Below are 24,181 nucleotides of genomic sequence, written 5' to 3' on the forward strand. Positions count from 1 at the left end.
TCAGTTCAGTCACTCAGTCATGTCCGACTCTTTGCGACCCCATGAATCGCAACACGCCAGGCCTCCCTGTCCATCACCAACTCCCAGAGTTTACTCAAACTCATGTCCATCGAGTCGATGATGCCATCCAGCCATCTCATCCTCTGTCGTCCCCTTCTCCTCCTGCCCCCAATCCCTCCCAGCATCAGAGTCTTTTCCAATGAGTCAACTCTTCGCATGAGGTGACCAAAGTACTGGAGTTTCAGCTTTAGCATCATTCCTTCCAAAGAAATCCCAGGGCTGATCTCCTTCAGAAGGGACTGGTTGGATCTCCTTGCAGTCCAAGGGACTCTCAAGAGTCTTCTCCAACACCACAGTTCAAAAGCATCAATTCTTCGGGGCTCAGCTTTCTTCACAGTCCAACTCTCACATCCATACATGACCACTGGAAAAACCATAGCCTTGACTAGACGGACCTTTGTTGGCAAAGTAATGTCTCTGCTTTTGAATATGTTATCTAGGTTGGTCATAACTTCCCTTCTTTGCGACCCCATGGACTGTAGCCCACCAGGCTCCTCTGTCCATGGGATTCTCCAGGCAAGAATACTGGAGTGGGTGGGGTCTGTAGCCCCATGGGATTCTCCAGGCAAGGGTACTGGAGTGGGTTGCTATTTCCTTCTCCAAGGAATCTTCCCGACCTAGGGATTGAACCCAGGTCTCCCGCATTGCGGGCAGACGCTTTAACCTCTGAGCCACCAGAGAAGGCGCTAATAGCAAAGAATCCTGCCAAACAGGAGACCTAAGAGACGCGGGTTTGATCTCTGGGTGGAGACGATCCCCTGAAGGAGGAAATGGCAACCCACTCCAGTATTCTTGCCTACAGAATCTCATTGACAGTGAAGCCTGGCGGGCTACAGCACATACGGTCGCAAAGAGTCAGACACGACTTAAGCGACTGAGCACCCAGGAACTGCTGTACTAAGAACTAAGATCATTTAACTTCAGAGATCCATAAAAAGTAGGAAGTATACTCGTGAGGAGCTGCCAAATTCATCATTTTGGTTTTATACTATTTTTATGTGAACCTAAGGACCTGAAACGGCGGAGGAGGAGCTTTGTCTGTGGGGCCCGGGTGCAGCTCCCCGTCGCCAGTCCTGGCCACCTTTCTCGTAACTGAAACCACAGCAACCCAGAAACCTCATCTTTAAAGGGGTGGGGAGGGTTCCGCCTCCCGCCCAACCAGCCATCTTCAACGCCAACGGCCCTTTCCCTGTACATTCTTCCAATCAAATGGCCCCAGGGTGGGGCTTGAAGGGTAGAGCCAACCGAAACGCTTCTATTTCCTTTGGGCCCGCCCTCCCCTATTTCCGATTGGCAGGTTTCAAACCCACGGGAGCCAATGAGAGCGGACGCAAGCGCGGCGCTCCGGCTTTCTCTCCAGGCGCGGCCTTTGAAGAAAAACTGTCGTTTGAGAATCATGGTGCGGCCTGGACTCTCCGCCGCCGCGGGTGAGTATGACCTCCAGCAGCTGTCTTACGGGCGGGGACGAAGGGAGGCCCCCGAGTGAGCGGAAGTGACCCGATCGCTTGCCTGCCTGCCTCTGTCTCCCCGTGGGCGTTTTTGGTTCTGCGGGGGCTGACCCAAGCCCACGCTCCAGGCCTCGGTGAGAAAACGGGGCTGGGGGGCTGGGAGGCTGTGCGCGGGGCCACGCCTCCAGGCACCTTCCCAAAGAGTCCCGCAGCAGCTCTGCAAAAAGCTGTCATTGTCACCTCGTTTGGGTAAAGAACCGAGGGTCCTTGCCCGAGATCGCACAACCAGTGGAAAGCCGAGCGCTCTCGCGGCCTAGATTTGGCTTCAGGCAGAGCCGGGGTGTGGCCCTCGGGGTAACGCCGCCCGCCCGAGCGGGCTGTGACAGCTGTCAAGGCGGGTCTCACCCAGACGCGGAGGTCTTCTTGCAACACACGCGCCCTGGAGGCTGATGGGTTAAATCTGCATCGATGCTGAAGGTCCTGGGCTCCCTGACTTTCCTAAATGTGTCTGGAGCCCTTTGTTGACTTTTTAAATATTCCTGCTCAGATACCTGTCACCTGCTCCAAAATGCACAGTTTTGTTAATTTCTGCAATAACACCTGTTGATTGTTTCCAGGGCCCAAGCACTGCCCTAGGCATTTTACACAACAGCCCTTAAAAATGGGCATTTCTGCCCCATTTTACCTGCTCAGCAACAGCAAGGTTTGCTAACTGGCTAGACATCATAGAACTGGGATTCCAGCCACATCTCTCAGCTCCATCAGCCCTCTCAACACAGCTGTCTCCTGGGGAAAGATCAGAACCAGATATCAAAACACAGCTGTTATTTTTGTTTGGCCGATAAAGCATGTCTGACCCTTTGAGACCCCATGGACTGCAGCACACCAAGCTTCCCTGTCCTTCACTGTCTCCTGGACTTTGCTCAAACCCAAGTCTATTGAGTCGATGTTGCCATCCAGCCATCTGGTCCTCTGTCATCCCGTTCTCCTCCTGCCTTTAATCTTTCCCAGCATCAGGGTCTTTTCCAGTGAGTTGGTTCTTTGCAACAGGCGACCAGAGTATTGGAGCTTCAGCTTCAGCATCAGTCCTTCCAGTGATTATTCAGGGTTGATTTCCCTTAGAATTGACTGGTTTGACCTCCTTGATGTCCAAGAGACTCCCAAGGGTCTTTTTCACACCACAACCATCTTAATTTTAGCCTTTTCCAATGACCCGCTCCCCTCACTCAGTTCCTGCCTCTGGACTCCCATAGTTCTTTCTTTGACCTGCTTTTATCACCACTACCAGGATGAAACTTCTCAAAGAGAGAAATATTAACTTTTCATCCCCTCACAGGTGGCTTGCTTAGAAAGAAAGTCACTGTATGGATAGATGTTTGTGATGAACCTCCAGCCTAGCTATTTTGTCCTTAGTTCCAAAAGAAAGGGTTTGTGGGCAAAAATCATCATTCCTGTCAGAAGGGATTAATAAAGCCCTGAACTCACCAGCTCAGGTGGGCCAGTAATAGCATTTCTTCATGCAAAGCTTGATAGGTTGTAGCTGAAAACAGTGGATACGAGCAAGGGCTCTGGGTTGAATAAACCTGGTTTCAAAATCTGGCTTTGTATACCATTTTGTTGTTGTTGTTTAATTGCTAAGTCATGTCGGACTCTTGCCACCCCATGGACTGTAGCCCGCCAGGCTCCTCTGTCCATAGGATTTCCCAGGCAAGAATACTGGAGTGGGTTGCCATTTCCTTCTCCAGGGGATCCTCCTGACCCAGGGATCAAACCAGGATCTCCTGCACTGGCAGGCAGATTCTTTACTGCTTGAGCCACCAGGAAATTCCCTGTATAGCATTTATCCATGTTTAAATTTCAGACTGTAAAATACCTTACAGGATTTTTGTGCAGATTAAAGGAAGTAATGTAAGTGTAAAGAGCTTAGCATAGAATGAGACATATGAATTTTATTGTCAATGTTGATGTGAACCTGGAGGCAAGTCTGTAAGGCTAGGGACTTTAAAACATTATGGTCCAACACCAAAGTCAATACAGAAAAGTGCCTTCTTTTGGAATATAAGTAAGCTTGTTAAAATCTTGAGCTAAAATTCTGTTGTTTGCTTGCCTGTTTTGCAGAAGAGCGGCAGAGAAAGCTGCAGGAGTACCTAGCAGCCAAGGGAAAACTGAAGTGCCAAAACACCAAGTGAGTCTATTTCCCACAGTTATGCAAGTCCTGCTGCCCTGGTTGCTAATGGCAATTTAAAGCTCTGCCAAAACATAGCCCTTTTGTTTGCAGTCTGCTCAGACTGCATTAGGATCCTAGGATTATTCAAAAAGGGCATTTTGGTGCAGGTGTGATAAAAATGTTGGCAAAGATTAAAAGCAGTATTATTGTGAGTCTCCCAAGGTGAGAGAGAAGGGTCTACAGTAGCACCTACAATGCTGGAAGCTTCTCCCATCTCTGCTTTGTTTGCTAGGAGAGGGATGGTCCTGGTCCTGGTGCTGCTTTCTAAAATGAAAACCAGTTATATAATCCATCCACTGTAAACTGCACATCCCCATCCTCTAGCCTGAGAATGTGCTTGGGTATTCCTCTTAGCACTGACTGTGGAGGTGAACAGAATATGACGGCCTCACTTTTCTCTTTTGTTGACATCTTGTCATCTCAATGGTGTCACCATGCTTACCTTAGCACTGATATGTTTTTTTCCCCAACGTGTTGCTAAATTTTTAGTTGAAAACAAATTTTTACAAACTAAGTTAGCTTTCAGCCTTTGTTTTAGCTTCTTTTTACTTTGAGTTTTTCATCTTGTTTATAGTTTCCCTTGCAGTGCCAGAGCTTTTAAGGTTAGTTAGGTCCCATTTGTTTATTTTTATTTCCATTACTTCAGGAGGTGGGTCAAAAAGGATCTTGTTGAAATTTATGTAAAAGAGTATTCTGCCTGTGTTTTCCTCTAAGTTTATTAGTTTCTGGCCTTAAATTTAGATCTTTAATCCAATTTGAGTTTTTTTCTTTTTTTGGCTGAGCCATATGGCATATGGGATCTTAGTTCCCCCAACCAAGAATCGTACTCATGCCCCCTGCATTGGAAGCGCAGAGTTTTAACCAATGGACTGCCGAGGAAGTCCCTTTGAGTTTATTTTTGTGTGTAGTGTTAGGAAGTGTTCTAATTTCATTCTTTTACATGTAGTTGTCCAGTTTTCCTGGTACCACTTAATAAAGAGGCTGTCTTTTTCTCCATTGTATATTCTTGCCTTCTTTTACTTTGAGTTTTTACTTGACTTGATTTCCTTGATTAAATAAATAAACTTAATTCATTTATTCAACAATTTACTTAATACCTATAATGTATCAATCCCTCTTGGTTCTAGAGATAAGGTGCTTACCAAAACAAAGCAGTCCCTGCCCTCCTGGGATGTGCATCCAAGACCAGAGAAACAAACATCAAGTCCTGATCAAAGTTCCTGTTTGGCAGTTTATGATCCGTGAAGTTTGAATCTAAATTCTCCTCTACTTTTCTTTTTTTTTTTTTAATTTTTCTGTCTCACTAGCTAGTTTTCATGTGTGCCTCTATGTTCTTTTATTTATATCGCTTTCCTCACCTAAAAATTAACTAGTTGAAGACACTTAAAAAACAAGCAAGTTTTTTTAAGTTGAAGTGTAGCTGATTTAATACAAATGAATTTATTTGCAAAACAGACTCATAGAAAACAAACATGTGTTTTAAAGAAGCACTTATTTGGCATTGAATCTCTAGTGACTGGCACATTGCATTGTTCAGAGAATGATGTTTAAATGAGTAAGACTATGCAGATATGAAGAAAACATATTTTATTAATATTGTTAGAATGTTGTATCTATGTATAGGACATCTATGAAAGGATCACAGAAAAAAAATAGGTAAGAGTGGTCATGGTCACCAAGGAGTGGAATAATAGGACTAAGGAAAGGTTGATAAGGAGACTTTTTATTAATTTTAATTTTTGAATTTTTTACCACATGGAAATGCTAATGATTTAAAATTATAACCATAATATTTTTTAATATTTTTAATCACTGTATTCCCAAGCCTTGCTGATTCTTCTGTACTAAGAATTAATCTTATTTCATCTTTTTTAGGCCTTACCTAAAAGCCAAGAATAATTGCCCAAATCCTCCACCTTCTAAATCTGTAAGTAGAAATTAGTCTTTGCCCTTAATGCCAAGTGGGTCTGGTTACACATTCACGAAACTTACATAGTAATTATTCATCATTTAACCAAACCAAAAGCAGAAAGTCGTAGCTCTAGCACTGACATATCTTTCCCTAGATAGTCAATAAATCTCTGACAAATTCTCCCTTCTAAGTAATCACTTTCAGTGTGGATGCTGTAGAATCCTCAGTGGCCTGTTTCTGTTTTTTACCATATTAATTCTAAACACCCCTCCCTAGTTTTCAGTTTTCTGCTACCTAGTCCTCCCTTTCTTACCCAAAATTAAGTCACATGACTGAAGTATTTACTTATGAATAATGTAGAATCTAACCTTAAAACCCTGTCCTAACTTCACAGATATGACTCACTTTCTACTGAGATTTGATGCTTATTCAGAGTTGTCTCACAGTATGTCAGGCCTGCCAGCATCTCCCACCACTCCATACCACTAATCTCCAGGATGAGACAGTGTTCCTTGAGTGACACTCTGACCTTTCAAAGGCAGTGTTGTTTTAAGAGAATTAGTGTAGCAATACAAAGTACAAGGAAGGGACTTCCCTGGTGATCCAGTGGTTAAGACTCAGCACTTCCACTGCTGGGTACACGAGTTCGATCCCTAGTCAGGGAACTAAGATCCCACTTGCCTCTCAATACAACCAAAACAAAAAAAACAAACGAAAGTATGAGGAGGAACTCAGGAGGTACCCTAACATAAGTTTATTATGTTTGTATCTTTCTGGAATTCCAGGAAGGATACATCATTGGGATACCGTGAGCACTCAGCAAGTACTTGTTTATTTTGTCAAACAGCAATTTTTGTGTGTTCACTGCAGATCTGCAGAATTCTATTAGAATTCTATTAATTCTAATATATTTCTAATAGGAACTCAAGTTATAAAAGTCATCTGTTAGTGAATCTTTGTTTTGTCAAGTCAATTTTCTTAAGTTATCAACAAAATAACTAGTTGGTTTTTTTTTTACTTTAAAAACAATGGACTAATGTTTTTACCTTTAATTTATTTGTATTTTTAGACTATTGGACCCAAAAAAGATGTTACCAACCATGTTGCCTTGCCTGTCAAAACTACAAGATCCATCAGCATTAAACTGCAATCCAGACCTGCCAATATCACCAGGTCCCAGAGGCCAAAGTTGGAGCCACCAAAACTAGGCAAAAGGCTCACTTCAGAAAGTGTTTCTTCTAACCCAAACGGTAAGCCTCCTGGCAATAGTCAACAGCTGCGTGGATTTGGATCGTCCACTGATGGAAAACAGCCAAGAAAAACCATGGGATCACTTAATATACAGAAACTGAAAACTACAAAGCAGCAGGTAACAGATCAAAGAACTGCTAAAGGTACAGACCCTGTGGACAATACCCATGTTGAAAATGAATCCCTGGGTGGCTGTCTAAAAGAGATGAATAAAGAGAACTTGCCCCAAGACTTACCAAACTCGGAAAGGAAGCCAAATCCTGAATCCTGGACCATAAATAAGCCCCAAACTAATCAAACCAAAAGCAGTTTGGCTTCTACTAGAGAAGTCTTGGACAAAAGCTCAGTGAACAGTGCTGCTCTGAAAGAGGGAGTTATTAAACCATTTGTTGAAGAAACACAAATCAGTGTTCCACCAGGGAAGTCTCAGAAACTCTCTAGAGTAGCAGACCTTATAAGACCAGGGGGAAAACCCCCCAAAACCCTCCCTTCTCACTTTGTCCAGACACTTAATAGGACTCAAGCCACAAAGAAAACAGTGGTTAAGGACATAAAGTCTATAAAGGTTAATAGAAGTAAGTATGAAAGACCAAATGAAGCTAAGTTACAGTCATACACTGTTACTGAGCAGAAAGTAAAACACAGCAAACCCAGTACACACCCCAGTGTGCTTCAAGGAGGGTGTAACCACAGACATCCAAACATTAAGCAAGATCATAAACCCACTCAGGCTTGTTGTAGACCTCAGACATCATATGCACTGCAGAAATCAAAAGCCATAAGCCAAAGGCCAAATTTGACTGTTGGCAGCTTTAACTCGGTCATTCCAAGCACCCCTAGCATAAGAGCAAATGGAGCCACTGGGAATAAATGCAACAACAGTTGTCAACAAAGAGCGCGGACTCTGGACTCCAAGTTCAAAAGCGCTCCTCCCGAGAAATGTTTTCTAAACAAGACAGCTCCCCGGACTCAAGCTGGTGGCCCAGCCATAAGTGGAAGAGGAGTCCCGAATGGGGCCCAAACTAATCCATGTAAGATCGCGGCAGAGGATCGAAGGTACTTTATTTTAATTCCATACTTTTGCAAATTAAGATGGCTAGGCAAATTGACTATCAGGAGTGCTAAAGTCAGGAAATGGGTCATAAATAATGGCTCCTGGGTAATTTTTAGCTATAACTCTTAAAAATTCAAAGCAGATATTAAGACTTGATAGAACTGGGTGGAGATTGTACTCTGTAATCTTCTGTATGCTTGAAATAATTTATTTTTTAGTTTTCTTTTAATTTTTTTTTAAAGAAATTCAAGCAAAATAGTTGACCAAGAAGTAGGGGTTGCAGAGGTAGATTATTCATGCAGGAAGTGCCTGCCCCACAGGGACAGAACAGAGGCAGGGTGGGAGCAGCCAGAGTAGTGAACTTGCATAGATAGGAAGTGCAGAGATGGTAATCCCTCATCAAGCCAACTAGTGTGTAAAGCCAGAAAGGTTATCAGGGAAGAAGGAGCAGGCAACTTCTATGAGTCTGAGCAGGCCAAGTTTTGGAAAGTGAACTGAAGCAGAGAGAATTAAGCAGTTCACATAGAGTTCAGATGGTAGAAATCAGGACCTCAGGTATTAACATAGGTGATGCTTGAAACTGAGCCAAAGGACTTCATACACTTTCTGCACAGGACCATATATGTTCTCACGATGTGGTGAACATCCCAGGAGAAGCACCTCGGTATACTTGGTTGGAGTAGAAAATAAGGAGATTCCTGACAAGGGCGAAAGGACCACATAAAATACGATGGTAGCTAAAAGGTGTAGCAGAGTGAAGTGAGGGCAGGATTTATTTTCTGATACAGCCCTGAACACAACTGACAAGCTCTCTGCCCCCTGAAGAAAGAGAAAATAAACAACTTGATTCAGGGTGAGGTGATTGAGAGAGGGAGGCCGGGATGACTTTTTTAGATAGAAAGGTCGGGGGAGGTACTTTCAACAGTGACAACTGGGCTGAAAAAGGACAGTGACCAGAAGAAAGACAAGTCTTAACAGAGAGAAAACTGAATGCAGAGACCTGGAGCTGGTGAACGAGGAGGCCAGGGTCCCTACCCTGGAGCTCACAGTCTAGACCACATAACCTACAGTGGATCATAAGATAGTCTGATTACAATTGGCCAGCGTTGATGACCAAAAGAGAAGGAGTCTGTAGAGGGAATAGATCTTCACTCATTCCTGTGGTGTTCCTTCAGCACCTACAATGTGTCAGGAACTGAGAGATATAGTGGTGTGCACACAGTCGCAGTCTACTCTTAGGGAACGGTTTTTTTCTGGTGTGTATATGGAAAGTACTAGAATAACAAATCTATGGCTTTCAAGTCCTGGGAATGAGTTGACTTTAGAAAAGGCAAATTCTAAGAGCGTTAATAGTTGTTGATTTTCTGGCAAAAGCAAAATAAGGACAGCAAACAGATCCGTGATTGCTGGAGGCTGGACGTGGGTAGCATGGCTGACCACCAAGAAACATCAGGGAATCTTTAAGGGTGTTATATCTTGATTGTAATCATGGTGACATGATATTCATGCATTTGTTGACACGCACAGAACTGTGTGCCAGAAAAGGTGAATTTTACAGCAATCAAACACTTACTGTGTTCCAAACACCGTGCTAGGCACTAGGCCATCCAAGGTTTCCATCTTCACAGACCTTGCATTCCAGTGCAGAAGATATTAATAGAAAATCAACACATTGATTAAATAAGATTAATTACAGAAAATTACCTCTTCAAGGAGGTATCATTTGAGTAGAGGACCAAAGATTGATAATACAAGGCCCTGAGACAGGAATGAGTTTGGGTCAGGTGATTGGAAGGAAGCCAGGGCTCCTGGATGGCAGGGGGTGAGCAGGAGAGTGGTGAGACGTGAGTCTGGAGTAGGCAGGGGGCACATTGCTCTGCGGCTCTGGCCATGGAGAACATTTTGAATTTTATACCAAGAGCCATGAGAAGTTCCTGGCAGTGACTCTGGTTTATGTTGTAAAGATCACCAGCAGCTGTGCACAGGATAAATTGGAAAAGGATTAGAGTGGAAGCAAGGAGGTGACTTAGGAGGCTTGCTGCAGCACTCCAGGCAGACGGTAATGGTGCACTGGACCAATGGTAGCAGTGGGGACAGAAGCAGTACTGACCACACGATGACGTGTCAGATGCGAGGAAAGAAGGGGCTACTCACGACATCTCCTGGATTTAGGCCCTAGCAGCTGGGTAAGTGGGCTTAGTATTTACCAATGTAGGGAAGGCTCTGGGAAAGGATTTAGAGATGAAAATAAAGAGCTTTGTTTTGGACGATATTAAATTTTAAATACCTGCCAGACATCAAACAACAGATATCAATTAGGCAGAGGGTTTTACAAAGTTTGGGGCCCTAGGGAATGATCTGGGCTGAAATGTACATTTGTGAGTCATGAAAGTGCAGTTGTGATTTAGAGAAGCAGAAGAGCCTACACTCAGATGCTTGGGTCCTCGTGTTTTGGTGCCACCCCCAAGAGTGGACTGCCTCAAAGCAGGAGTGCAGAGTGGGAACAGTATGGGGAGGGTGCAGCCTAGGACTTGGTGCCATCAGAGACTAGCTACCTAAGAAAAGAGCCCTGAAATTATTGCCCTTGTTAGGGGAAGCAGGGGTCCTGTGTCATGAGGAGAGGCTTAAGAAACTGGGCCAAGTGGGTTGCTTTGAGTGGCCAAGACCCTACTGAGTGCAGAATATAGGTTTGGTACATCTGGTTGAGTGGCAGATACAGAGCTTATGAGAAGAGAAATGGAGTGCTGAGTTAGTGATCGTGAAGATGGAGGGATGTCTTAAGAAAGCAACTGTCAGAAGTAGCATACAGGTGAAATAAAAATTTTCAGGGAATAATATTAAAGAATAATCAGGGAATTATTGAGATAGTGAAGGACACGGAAGCCTGGCATGCTGCAGTCTGGGTCGCAAAAAGTCAGACATGACTTAGCGACTGAATAACAATCAGGAAGTTAAGAAATTTGAAGATGGAGATGCTAACCACATGTTGTAATCCTAGTACTCCATCTGGCATCTACCTTCTGAAGGGTGGGAGCAACCAGTGCCTCCGTAGCAATTAGTAAATTGTTTTCAAAACATTCTCCCGACTTTGCAGTTGAAGGTGTGCAGTGCTAATCTATGCTCATCGTATGTTAGAATCTTATCCAGGTACCAGAAAAAAACCTTAAACCTGTTCCCTGTTTTAATTGTATAACAGGAAACAGTTGGAAGAATGGCGGAAATCTAAGGGGAAAATCTATAAACGGCCTCCTATGGAGCTTAAAACAAAAAGGAAAATAATAGAGGAAATGAATATTTCATTCTGGAAGAGTATGGAAAAAGAAGAGGAAGAAAAGAAAGCACAACTTGAACTGTCCAATAAAATTAACAACACTCTGACAGAATGTCTGCAGCTCATTGAAAGGGTGAGTGAGAACGATAATCTTCCAAAGCTTTGCCAAGTCTTAAGGTTTTTAAACACTTTTCTTAAGTATAGTTTCAGGGAGACAACCTCTGTCTAAGCAGAAATTTAGCTACTCCTTTTAATAGGGAGGAGTGATAGTAATAATAATAATGATACATATTTAAATAATGGCTCCTGGTATGCCAGGTTCTGTTCTAAGCACTTCACTTATCTCATATAATTATCATAAAAACTATTACTATATTCACTTTATAAATGAAGCTGAGGCCCAGAGAAGTTGGGAAATTAACCCAAGCAGTCTGGATCCAGAATGATCCAAAAGGAACTTTGCCTTCCTTGTGTATCAAGGTCCAAAGAGTTCACATTTGACATTTGGAGGTGAAGCTATAGTCAAAAGGCAAGGCCTAGCCTCCAAACTTGGCTTTGGTCTTATCCTTCAGGTTTGACTAGGTAATGTTTCATATCAGTCAAGAGTCAAGTCAGGAAAACAGAAACACAAGCAATCTCAGTAGAAAGAATGTAATATGAAAATCACTTTCACAGTGTTTTATGTGAGTTTCCTGGAAGCAGACCGTACAAGGAGAATTTGTGTGGAAGTAGTTTACTAGGAAGAGGCTCCAGGGGACAACTGGAAGGGGATTTGGGGATGTGGGACCAGGAGGAGAAAGAGGGCAGGCAAGGCATGGTCTCAAGCAGAGTTCATGGAGAGTCGCTGCGTCACAGTCCCACCTGGGAGCTGCAGAGACAGTGCCGGTCTCATCTCTCAGAGCTGTCCTGATCGGGGCAAGGAAACTGTGGCATTAGTCATTCCATGGTCATTGATTAATGGCTGCCCTTGGGGGTCAAAAATGCCCAGTCCCTTCTGACTCTATGGACACATTACAAAGAGGCACAGATGCTGCCTGTAAAGTACTTTGTGAGCCTGTGTGCACAGAAATGATAAAGGAATCATCGAAGGAGATAGGGGTGCCGCACACAGAACGGACAGCAGAAAAGAATCTCAGGTAACAGTGGCAATAACTGCAGGAAGCAGCTAGCAGCATCCACTGGGTCTAGGGGAACAAAGAGAGGTTGGGGACGTCAGAACCTAGAAGCTGGGAGAGACAAACCCTGGTGTAAATGGGACTCCAACTCTAAGGATGCTGGCGCCACAGGAGCTGCAGGAGGGGCCTACGGGGCTGGGATTCAGACCTGGAGAAAAGGATGCTAACTACCCAGTTGGGGCTTTTGCCTCTGAAGGAGCACAGTGAGACAGGATCCGTGCATGCCAGGGTGAAAAAGGTAGAGGCTAGAACCAACTGCTGCTGCCAGAGTGAAGAGCCTGGGGTGATGAAAGCAAACGAAAAAGAGGAAGTCCCCTCTCTTCTCCAGCCTGCAGCCTTCCTCTACTGCCCCACACTGGCTGAGCCCATCAAGGAACTGCTGTCAAAACAAAGTGATTTATAGACTTACAGAATTCTGTATCACAAAGCAGAGGATAAAAGGTGGGTTTAGAGCTAAGACACTGAAGCTCAATAACTGACACGTTCTCATTTGTTGCTAGTTTGACATTTCCATTTTGAGGTCTTCAACCCAGAAGTTACCTTAGAAGAGTATTTTAACTTCCAGATAGGTAGTTGGTTTTGTTGGTATCTGGTTTTTTTGTTTGTTTTTGTTTTTCTGGCTACCTGTCTGTCAGTTTTTAATTATACTGCATTGTGGTTGGTGAATGTAGCCTATATGTGTTCTGCTTTATGGAATTTGTTGAAATTTTCTTTCTGATCTTAATGTCTGATCAGCCTTGGTGAATGTTCCAAAAGTGTTTGAAAAGTGTATGTATTCTCTGCTGAATAGAAAATTCTACATGGATATCCATTAGATCAAACTTAGAAATTTTAAATAGCACGATTATTTTTTTGTTCGTTTACTTGCTTTTTTTTGCTCTCTGAAAAAAATATACCAAAGTCTTTTACTAGCACTGTGATTTCATAATGTCACTTTGTCTTTCTATCAATGTTTACTTTCTATTTTTCAAAGTTATGTTGTTAAGTGCATAAAGATTCATGACTTGCTCTGATTTTTCTATCTGATATTAATCTTGCCACACCTGCTTTGTTGTTGTTACAATCTTTCCCTATCTCTCTATTTTTAAAGGTATGTCTCATATGAATACATAGTTTAATTTCTCTAACAAAATATGGAAAACTCTCTGCTTTTAAAAAGTGCATTTAGCCCATGTACATTTATTATAATTACATATATGTTTAACTTTATTTAAACATATATGTAATTACATATATGTTTAATTTTATTTAGTAACTCAATTTACATGCAGTATTTTTTGGTTTATTTTTCTTCATGTCTTTGATCCAGTTTTCATTTCATAAAGAAAGCATATAATTTGAAATCACAAAAGAAAGTGCTAAGTATGAGTTCAAACATGGTGTGCAGTTATATATCATATTCTTCTTTGTGGCTATTTTTGTTTCAGGTCTTCCAGTTGAATTCTAAAGTTCATTCACTAATAACTTTATGGTTTTTGAATGGTAAACTTTCTGAGTTGTTATGCTTATAAAAATGTCATCATTTCATCCTCATGTTGGATTCATAGTTTGGGGGAAATGTCTAAATTCAGATGGTTTTTCCTGGAAGATTTGAAAGTTACTGTTTCATTTTCTTTCTTGCATCTGGAATTGTTGATTTAGTAAAGTCTTGTGTCAATCTCTCATTCTTCTGTAGGTAATCTTGTTTTTTTTTCCCCCCTCTCTGGAAGAATTTAAGATTTTCTTTTTATCCTTGGTTTTCTTAGTATAGGTCTTTTTTCATCCATCTTGCTTAGCTCTCTGGGGACCTTGCAGTCTGAACATTTGTTTCTCTGTTCAATCCTTGGGAATTTTCTTCTATAACTGCAATGCATGTTCAGCTTTGTTCTTTCTGTGTCTTTGAAGAAATTCTGTTACATGGATATTGGAATATATCCAATATAGATGTATCTAATAAATATATCCAATATAGAGTATAGATGTGTCCTCCAGAACTCTTTTATATACTTCATTTCTTTGTTCTGTTTCACTGGGTTCTGGAAGAATTCCACAGCTGGATTTTTCAGCTCACTGATTATTCTTCAACAGTGCCACTGTTCTGCCCATCTATTGATTCTTTTTCATAGCATTGATTCTAGTTTTATGATGGCAGTATTTTATCACTCTGAAGATATTGACTGCAACACTCTTAAAATTTATTCCTCTTTGCGCCCTCAGCTGTTTGCAGCAGTGTTCATTCTTCTGGTTGTTGCGTTTTATGCCTCTTTCATGCAGTGTTGGTTTCCTCAGAAATTAGTGACTCTTGACTGTGAGCTTACCCCTGTGTCTTTCCCATGTCAGGAAGAGTAGGAGGTGCTACTTGGTTCAGTGTGCCACTACCTGGATTTCTGAGCATAGTAGCTCCCATTTTCCTTCTAGTCCATGTCACTGCGCTGCTCTCAGTACAAGGCAGAAAGGGTCCAAACCTATGAAGCCATTATAAAGTTCCTTGGTATGTGGTGTAACCTTCTTTATATATACCTGCAAAGAGTTGGACACGACTGAATGACTCACACACACACACACACACACACACACATATACGTGCATGGATCCCCAACACATACATATGTACACCCATGACCCTTTCACACCTATGCATCCTTATGCTTCTGTTAGTTAAGCAGAAATTCTGGTCACTATTCAATGTTCACGTTGTTATGACTATGTAAAAAGTACATGGAAGGTTGATTACTCTAGGGTTTGGTTAGGTTTTGGTTTTACATAAACAGGTAGAACAATTTCTTACTTTGAGCTATGATAAACATTTTTCTATTTGGTCTCTTAAAATTTAATCATCAGTGCAAAAACTCCTCAAAACTATTTAAATAGGTTCATTTTATTATATAAACTACTTCAGTAAAATTGAATATTTTTAATTAAAAAAAAAAACACTTATCAGACTGATTTCTGCATACCTGCTATGGTAAGTATTAGGAGATGTGAAAATAACAGCAAGTAACAATTACCTCTGGGTACTTTTCTTTTTTCCAGGGTGTACTTTCTAATGAAGTATTTGCCATTTTGTCCAGTATTCCTGAGGCTGAAAAATTTGCTAAATTTTGGATCTGCAAAGCAAAGTTGTTGGCAAGCAAAGGCACCTTTGATGTTATTGGGCTCTACGAAGAGGCCATTAGAAATGGGGCCACAGTAAGTATCTGTCTTAAATGGGTGACTTCTTAAAACTCCTCTTTCATATGAGTTCTCTGTTTGCAAAATGGCAGTTATATAATGTAATGTTAAAGGTTCTAATTTACTTCATAAAGTTATATGCAAAATATGAAGTACAATATGTCCTTCATGAACATTTTAATTAAAATATTTATTTTCTAGAAAATAGTGTCACATGTAAACAAATAGAGTCACTTTCTTGTCAAGTGAATCAGTTCAGTTCAGTCATTCAGTCATGTCTGACCTTTGCGACCCCATGAATCACAGCACGCCAGGCCTCCCTGTCCATCACTAACTCCCGGAGTCTACCCAAACCCATGTCCATTGAGTCGGTGATGCCATCTAGCCATCTCATCCTCTGTCGTCCCCTTCTCCTCCTGGCCCCAATCCTTCCCAGAATTAGGGTCTTTTCCAATGAGTCAACTCTTTGCATGAGGTGGCCAAAGTATTGGAGTTTCAGCTTCAACATCAGTCCTTCCAATGAACACCCAGAACTTATCTACTTTAGGATGGACTGGTTGGATCTCCTTGCAGTCAAAGGGACTCTCAAGAGTCTTCTCCAACACCACAGTTCAAAAGCATCAATTCTTCAGAGCTCAGCTTTCTTCACCGTCCAACTCTCACATCCATACATGACTACTGGAAAAACCATAGCCTTGACTAGACGGACCTTTGTTGGCAAAGTAATGTCTCTGCTTTTGAACATGCTATCTAGGTTGGTCATAACTTTCCTTCCAAGGAGTAAGTGTCTTTTAATTTCATGGCTGCAGTCACCATCTGCAGTGATTTTGGAGCCCCAAAAAATAAAGTCTGACACTGTTTCCACTGTTTCCCCATCTATTTCCCATGAAGTGATGGGACCAGATGCCATGATTTTAGTTTTCTGAATATTGAGCTTTAAGCCAACTTTTTCACTCTCCTCCTTCACTTTCATAAAGAGGCTTTTTATTCCTCTTCACTTTCTGCCATAAGGGTGGTGTCAAGTGAATATGTCTCACTTAAAACTCATTGCAGAAATGTGCACTTATGGAAAGCAATAGCATAGAAAATTATAGTATAACATCAATATCCAATACTTAGAAATCCAATACTCATGCTATGCTATGCTAAGTCACTTCAGTCGTGTCCAACTCTGTGTGACCCCATAGACGGCAGCCCACCAGGCTCCCCCGTCCCTGGGATTCTCCAGGCAAGAACACTGGAGTGGGTTGCCATTTCCTTCTCCAATGCATGAAAGTGAAAAGAGAAAGTGAAGTCGCTCAGTCGTGTCCGACTCTTCGAGACCCCATGGACTGCAGCCTACCAGGCTACTCCTCCATGGGATTTTCCAGGCAAGAGTACTGGAGTGGGGTGCCATTGCCTTCTCCTCCAATACTCATACCTCACCATAAAGAACCTAAAAAATATATTAAACCCAACACATCAATATCCATAGATCAATCATTCAGAGCCATTTCATGAAATAACTTGTAATTCTAAAACCTAATAAAACCACTGTCTCTATATAATTTAACAAAGACTGCATCAAATAGTTTTAAAACTCTTTTCCCTATAATATGTAAATAGGTGAGAAGTATATACTGATCCATGTAGTACATACTATGGTTACTTTGCCTTCTAAGTATGGTTTTCTAATTTTCCTGAAATTATTTTCTTGTTTTCCCTTTGCTTAGTATTTCCAAACTCTTCTATAATTATCTATACTTTTCAATACTTTCAAAACATTACATTCTGTTGATTTCTTCTCCTCAGGTTATTCTTCTTTTTTTGGTGGGGGTGGGGGGGTGGTGGTGCTATGCTAGGTCTTCACTGTTGCACTGCCGGGCTTTCTCTGGTTGTGGTGAGTGGCCAACTGGTGGTTCTTCACCCCCATCTTTATCAGTTGTCATTCTGGGATCTCCTTTCACCAGAACTATCAAGTTACCTTTTCTTCCTGTACTGCCTGATTCTTTTCCAATGCTTTTTCTTCTCTCATCTACTTTTTTTTGAAGGTTGTATTCTCTATTATTCATTAGAGGCTTTACTCAGATGCTGGTGAAACTGGACCATTTGTATGTGTATGAAGTAGGTTTTAAAAACTATTAAAAACTCTGGTCACAGATGAGGCTTTACCATAGAGTGATCTGGCTGAGTCAGCTGATTGAGGAACCCCCTCTAAGATCTAAGAAAGATCTAAGAGATCTTTCTTCTAAGGCTGGTCATATTCTCTGAAGAAGGCTCATTTATCCTCCTTCCCGAGAACCAGGAATCAGGCTACCAATTCCCCTTTATTGGAGAAAAGGGAGCTGGGAGTCTCAACCTTCAGCATGGAAACTTCCATTTATCCCTTTTTTCAACAGACACTCCCACCCTCAGTCTTGCATGATATCATCCGGAGACTTGGAGCATATGTGCCTGGTGCCCTGTTGGGATGAAGGTGGGCGGGACAGAGCCACCAGTCTGCATGGAGTTCAGGGATACAGGGTGGATTTGGAGGTCTAATGATTTTTATTGACTGATTGGCCAAACCACCAGCTTTGGGGATCTTCCCTGACCAGGATGGAATCCAGGCCTGGCAATGAAAGCACCAAGTCCTAATCCCTGGACTGCCAGGCAGTTCCCAGGTGTGACTGCTTTTTGACAGATGCTCTAGAGCCCTCCAGCAATTCCTGAGCCTTTCAGAGGCTTTGAGGTTGAATCAGATTCTTTCTCAGCCAAACTGCCAGCATAGAATTTGACTCTTTCGTTGGTCAAGCTGGCTACCTCTTCCTTCTACATTCTTATTGCTGTTTCTTCTATTCTCTGTGGCTATTGCCTCCTTTTAACCCCTTTTTAAAATCATTTCAGAAGAGTTTCAAGAGGGATTAGGCATATTTGTGTACTCAGTCTATCATCTTTAACTAGAAGCTTGTGAAAATATACACTTAATGAGTGTTTTATATAGTTAAGATGCTTTGCAATGTATTTTGTACATTTATTCCCATTTCCTTAAGCATTTAGCTCTTAAGTATTTTAGCTTTTGTAAAAATGTATAGACAGCTTTGCTTTTATGCTCTATTTTCAGTTTATATCTGTTATTTATTTGATACAGGGTCCCAGGTCAGGAAGACCAGCCTCCAAATACTGTGTTCCTATGAGAAAGTATAGTTCGTTTGTGATGTTCTGTTTCATGGCATCATTTACATACTTTAAAAAGGAAGGGGGGGAAAAAAGGAAGACTATCTCAGATAATTTTATCAGAAAATTACTTTTCTGTGATAGATTTTAGTTTAGTGTTTTTTATATTACATTACCAAATAAAAGAATTAAAGGAAAAGCTGGCGGGAAATTGTCTAAAATGCTAACTAAAGGTTATATGTAGATGATGGGATTATGGGTAGTTTTCCCTTTTAACTTTGACCTATTGTTCAGTTGTCTGTATGGACATATATGACTTTCATGATGAAAACAAAAATTCAGTTAAGACAACACTGAAAACATATCAATTTTCTGTATAGCTTAGTTATATATCTTTGGGTTAGAGTCTTTATATGGGAATACGTCTTTGACGGGATCATGTTAGTCAATAAGAAACCTAATTTGATTTAAAGAAATTTTATTATAGACAACGTTCCATAAATTCATCACTTCATTAAAGTCAAGCATGCCAGCATTTAACCAGTATTTTTTCTCTTCCTTTATTTTTCCTATAAAGCTAAAACTGAAGCCTTTTAATTAGACAAGAGATTAAAAAGGGAAACATTCTTGTTATAAAAAGTCTATTTGATGTTAAACAACATCATAAATTCCTTGGATCATTTTTTCCATGAATGTTTTTAATATATCATTCATGTATTTTCTTCCTTTTAGCCAATACAAGAGTTGCGGGAAGTTGTCCTTAATATTTTGCAAGACCGAAACAGAACCACAGAAGGTACTGCTATTTTGTATTTAAACTCATTCCCTCAAGCTACTCACGTAAAGGTCACTGAGGAACACAAATAGGGAAAGAATTATAAGTTCCTGAAATGCCTCTCACTTCTTGGTTTCCCTGGTGTGGACCTTTCAGCTTTCATCATCAGCTGATTGATTTCTGTTATTACAAGTAAATATACTGCTCCAACACCAAACAAAGGTTCCCACCAGAGCATCCTAGACCAGGGTGACTTGCTTCCCTGCAGAGAAGACAAGAGGCTCTTTACCAGGAGAGACTGAGCCAGAGAGGAGAGGTGCTTTAGTTTAAGTTATGTGTTTAATTTTTACATGCCCACCAACCCGGATACATCCAAATTCATGTTCTACCTTTATAACATAGCCATTTCAGGAATCATTTCACATAGTTCATTCACCATTCCTGTTATTGGCCAAAACCTTTAGAGAACCCTTATGAAAAATATGCCAAATAAAGCGAGTGGCACATTATATATATTTGTGATACGATCAGGGTTGGGGGGAAGACACCTTGAGAAAATTAAATGCATTTACTTATATAATCTTAAAAGGTGACAAATCTTTTTCCATTAAGAGTAGATTGAACTTTGGGGAACCAAAGTTCAATCAAGCCATGTAGAATTATAGCCAACTAACCCATTACTTTTAGGAATAAGTTGTAGTATATATATACTCAATGATACTCTTACTGAGAATGATGCTACAATTCAGATATTTATTTATAATATATGGCAGTGTTCTTTAAAGGATTAAAAAAGAGAGAGAGAGACAGGAATTCATGCCTTTTCCACATGTTGGCCTCTCTTGGGGTCTCAGCCTCCAGCCACAGTATGTCTCAGTCAAATTTCCTTCCCTTCATCTTGGTTGCTGTGGTGGTTAGGCTATGATGCACATTGTGTTAACACAAGACATTTACACCTACGTCCAAGGTGAGAGCCATATGGTCATCCCTGGGTTGGAGGGGATCAGAAGGTCAAGTGGGTTAACCCTAATGAGTTAGGAGAATTGACCCAAGGTGTGGAATGAGGGGAAGAGGCCAATGGTTAGTCACTAGGGGAGCTCCCTCAAGAGTGAGTAAGAGACCGGGGATGCATTCAGAATGTTGAAAGGGTAGCAGGGATCTATTCTCACAGGCCCAAAGGTTGTGTGGAGGACTGGTTAGGAGGAGGCTTAATGCAGCAGGGTGTTACTACAAGGCTTAGTGGGAAAAACTAGTTGTAAGTCCCACTCTAAATCACTTACTCTTTATTTAGCATATGGAATCCATAAGGATCACTAAGAAGTCATGGAGATATTCCTGTTTCACTGTATTGATTTTTTTTAGCTTCAATATTAAATTGCTAAGTCTTTCCTTTTGACCTTATATACATAGGAATGACCTCTAACTCCTTAGTTGCTGAAACTAACATAACATCAATAGAAGAGCTGGCCAAGAAGACGGAATCTGGGGCATCTTGCCTTTCCCCAAAAGAGAGTGAACAGATGTCAGTAACACCCCAAATAACAAAGTCAGAACAGGATGGTCATCCTGGTATCAAATTACAGATCGCCCCAATCCCTCGGTAAGCACACTGTAAAGCTTTTGTGTTCGCAGGTCTAAATTAAATCCAATTGTCAGCTTCTCCTCTGAAGATCCGGAATACCAGCAGATTAGTGATATGAATACTTCCTGCCTCATATGAGGACTAGGTGATCTAATCAATCTTTGGTGCCAAGGGGAAGAGGGGGAGGGGAGGGGTGGAGCCCATGCCAGGGAGACAGTCCTTTGTACACACACCCACCTCCCCCACCCCTCGACCACAGCACCTCCAAGGAGATCTGACCTTCCTGTGAGGAAGGAGTGGCCAGACTCAGGAGGGATGTTGGAGAGGAGTCACCCCTTCCTCCTGAAATCAGTCCTCCCCCTTCACCCTCATTTGTCCTGCAATGGCAGATCCCATCCACCTTTCCTGGGGGTCAGGAGTGGGGGTGCTGCACTAATTGCTCAGCAAGGGCAACCTCTGGAGCTATGGGAAGGAAGGGGCCATGGATAACCTGTAAGAACAAGGAGGGCGGTCAGGACTGTACTAGTTAGAGGCTGCTCATCTATCACTTGCTCATGTATCAAGTGTTTGGTTCTAAAACAAGTGGAAGTTTAAGACAGAATCCATAATAATTTAAGGAACTGTGTCAGGGTATCAATGTCATTGTTCATGCTCTTGAAAGGAAAATTTCAAACAAAAGCACCAAGACCACAGTTCTTTGTCTTACTTTCCTGGGGAGCACGGCTGGGCTTCTTCCACTCTAAACACCTCTCTCAGATGTATCATTTCCCCACTATACTCCGCTTATGGGTGGGTGAAGTTAAGCTGCTGATGTGAAAGCCACCTCTCACTGGCTCGGGAATTTTTAGGAGCATTTTCAGCAGACTGGCTATGAGTTTTATAAGACTAATGTAATCTGTGATTTTGTATCCTGTGGCCAGGATTCACTCCATGGAAAGTCTCAGCAGCTTATCTTTCAGGCTGTTATAGGAATGCATTAAAGCCTTTACCAGGAAGATGCCCAATTTGCTCCAGTCTCCATCTGTGGTTTGGTCCACCATCTTCAAAGATGTTTTTGGATTTTACTGTCAAAGCTAGAAAGTGTCTTTAAATTCTTTAGTCCAGCCTTTTTTGGTGTTAGGCCCAATTTCCCCAAAGGATGTCAACTCTGTGGAAGTTCATGGAATAAACAAACACCAACTGCCAAGTAGTTGACTTCAAACAAAACCACACTTAGCACTTCATTCAATGAAATCCCTCTGCTGACACCATCTGAGAACAGATGGTGGAGTCCACCCAGTTCATTCTAACATTCAGGGAACGTCCATCTTAGGATGAGAGCTGCCCTAGACACATCTCTTGTATCAGCCAACGTTGAAATTCTCTCATGTTTTATTAGAGAATAAGAAGAAAATAATAAGTAGAATTTTGAAAGGAGTTACAGGGTTTTAAATGCACCTCTTGCTCTCTTAGGATAAATGGGATGCCAGAGGTGCAGGACATGAAGCTGATCACACCCGTGAGGCGTTCAGCCAGGATTGAACGAGCCGTGTCCCGCTACCCGGAAATGCTGCAGGAACATGACCTCGTGGTGGCTTCTCTCAACGAGCTCTTAGAAGTGGAAGAGACTGAGTGCTTTATATTCCGCAAAAATGAGGCTTTGCCTGTAACATTAGGGTTTCCAGTCTCTGAATCATAATTTCTCAGTGCTTTCTTTTTTAAGAGACATTTCAGAGCCTCCATGAGACAAGAAATGCACTTACCCAGGTGACCTGGGAGAAACTGTATAATAGAGAGGCATTGTGGATGCAGGCCATGGGCCCCTGGAACTTGAAAAGTAATTCATCAGGACCGACTCTCAAATTTTATATCCTTGCAGGAAAGTCTGGTTTATTTAAGACTGGAGTTGGCCACAGTTTTACAGCATACATATATTTCCAACTTTTGAAAATTAATTTATCCCACAAGTACAGAAAATTTTTGAATTTTATTGACCTAGCTTAATCCCACCATAGTTACTTTTTATATCAGGAGGTCAGATCCACAATACAATAAACTTTCCTTCCTGCATCCACCCTAGCAGAGAGGGCAGGTCCTCGCACCCTGAAAGACCTGAGCGTAGACACTGGCCATCCCCACTTAGATGGAATGTAACCCACCATCTGGTCAAATGCCCTCATTTAGCTGATGAGTTTACACCAGCCGTGCCTTGGCTCAGAGATCACAAATGACTTTTCTGTGTGATCTTTGACTTCCCTCACAGATCCCTGGAGATGAGGGGTAAGTCCCATCCTCTCTGTGCCTTGTTTCCTATAATGATACACAATCCTGAATTGGGGTGGTCATTAAGCTTTTTATATTCAAACCTAGTTTACATTTATTATTCAGAAATGCTTCAGATAAAAGCAAAAGGGAGTAGCAGAGAGCAGTAGGGAGAGGACCCTTGCCTCTTCAGTTCTATGCTCTGTAGGGAACATCTGGCCTGAGAAGACCACCTAAGCCCCAGAGACTCCCCATTTGCCTTTCCCAATCAGAATCAGTGTAAATATAATGTATAGAAGGACCTAGTCGATGTATTTTAGATTTGTTTTCTTAATATTTATATTATCTTAAAAAATTAACCTTTGTTCACTCCTGCTTATTTATCTTATTTATTACAGAAAACTGTGATGGTAGCTTGGCCTAGAGAATTAGGGGTGTGTCTGTGGAAACACTGGTTTCCCAAGTAGCTCAGTGGTAAAGAATCTGCCTGACAAGTAGGAGACTTGGGTTTGATCCCTGAGTCAAGAAGATCCCCTGGAGGAAGAAATGGCAACTCACTCCAGTATTCTTGCCTGGGAAATCCCATGGACAATGGAGCCTGGCAGGCTACAGTCCATGGGGACCCAAACGGTCAGACGCAACTTAGTGACTAAACAACATCAACTGGGAAACACCAGTAGCCCTCACAGGGAACACCCATTACCCTGGAGAACTCACCTTGATCTGACCCCCAGCTTCACCCAGGATGTGGATGTTCCCACTGTGAGGCAAGCAGCCATCTCTAAGATTTATAAAAACAAGATTCATAAAACTGAGCTATAAAACCCTGCAGCTAATAGACTAACTGTCAATGAGAAATAGACTATCACCACAACGAAAATGCAGGAATCCCTGCAGCCA

General features: G+C 41.8%; 1 protein-coding gene across 3 annotated transcripts; it reads left to right on the forward strand.

The window, feature by feature from the left end:
• Positions 1 to 1,398: 1,398 nt before the first annotated feature.
• Positions 1,399 to 23,650, forward strand: CKAP2L (cytoskeleton associated protein 2 like). 3 transcript variants are annotated; one of them, XM_070379484.1, is made up of 10 exons: positions 1,416 to 1,487; positions 3,627 to 3,693; positions 4,863 to 4,976; positions 5,611 to 5,662; positions 6,717 to 7,954; positions 11,149 to 11,356; positions 15,411 to 15,566; positions 19,416 to 19,479; positions 20,869 to 21,058; positions 22,493 to 23,650. In XM_070379484.1, the coding sequence occupies exons 1-10, from the start codon at positions 1,457 to 1,459 to the stop codon at positions 22,716 to 22,718; spliced, it is 2,346 nt and encodes a 781-aa protein (XP_070235585.1). In that variant the 5' UTR covers positions 1,416 to 1,456; the 3' UTR covers positions 22,719 to 23,650. The 3 variants fall into 3 exon arrangements, with proteins under 3 accessions (XP_005890048.2, XP_070235585.1, XP_070235586.1); XM_005889986.2 differs by lacking the exon at positions 4,863 to 4,976 and having other exon boundaries at positions 1,399 to 1,487; XM_070379485.1 differs by lacking the exons at positions 4,863 to 4,976; positions 5,611 to 5,662 and having other exon boundaries at positions 1,431 to 1,487.
• Positions 23,651 to 24,181: the final 531 nt, after the last annotated feature.

The sequence above is a fragment of the Bos mutus genome, chromosome 11 (genome assembly GCF_027580195.1).
Source record: "Bos mutus isolate GX-2022 chromosome 11, NWIPB_WYAK_1.1, whole genome shotgun sequence".
Classification (NCBI taxonomy): Eukaryota; Metazoa; Chordata; class Mammalia; order Artiodactyla; family Bovidae; genus Bos; species Bos mutus.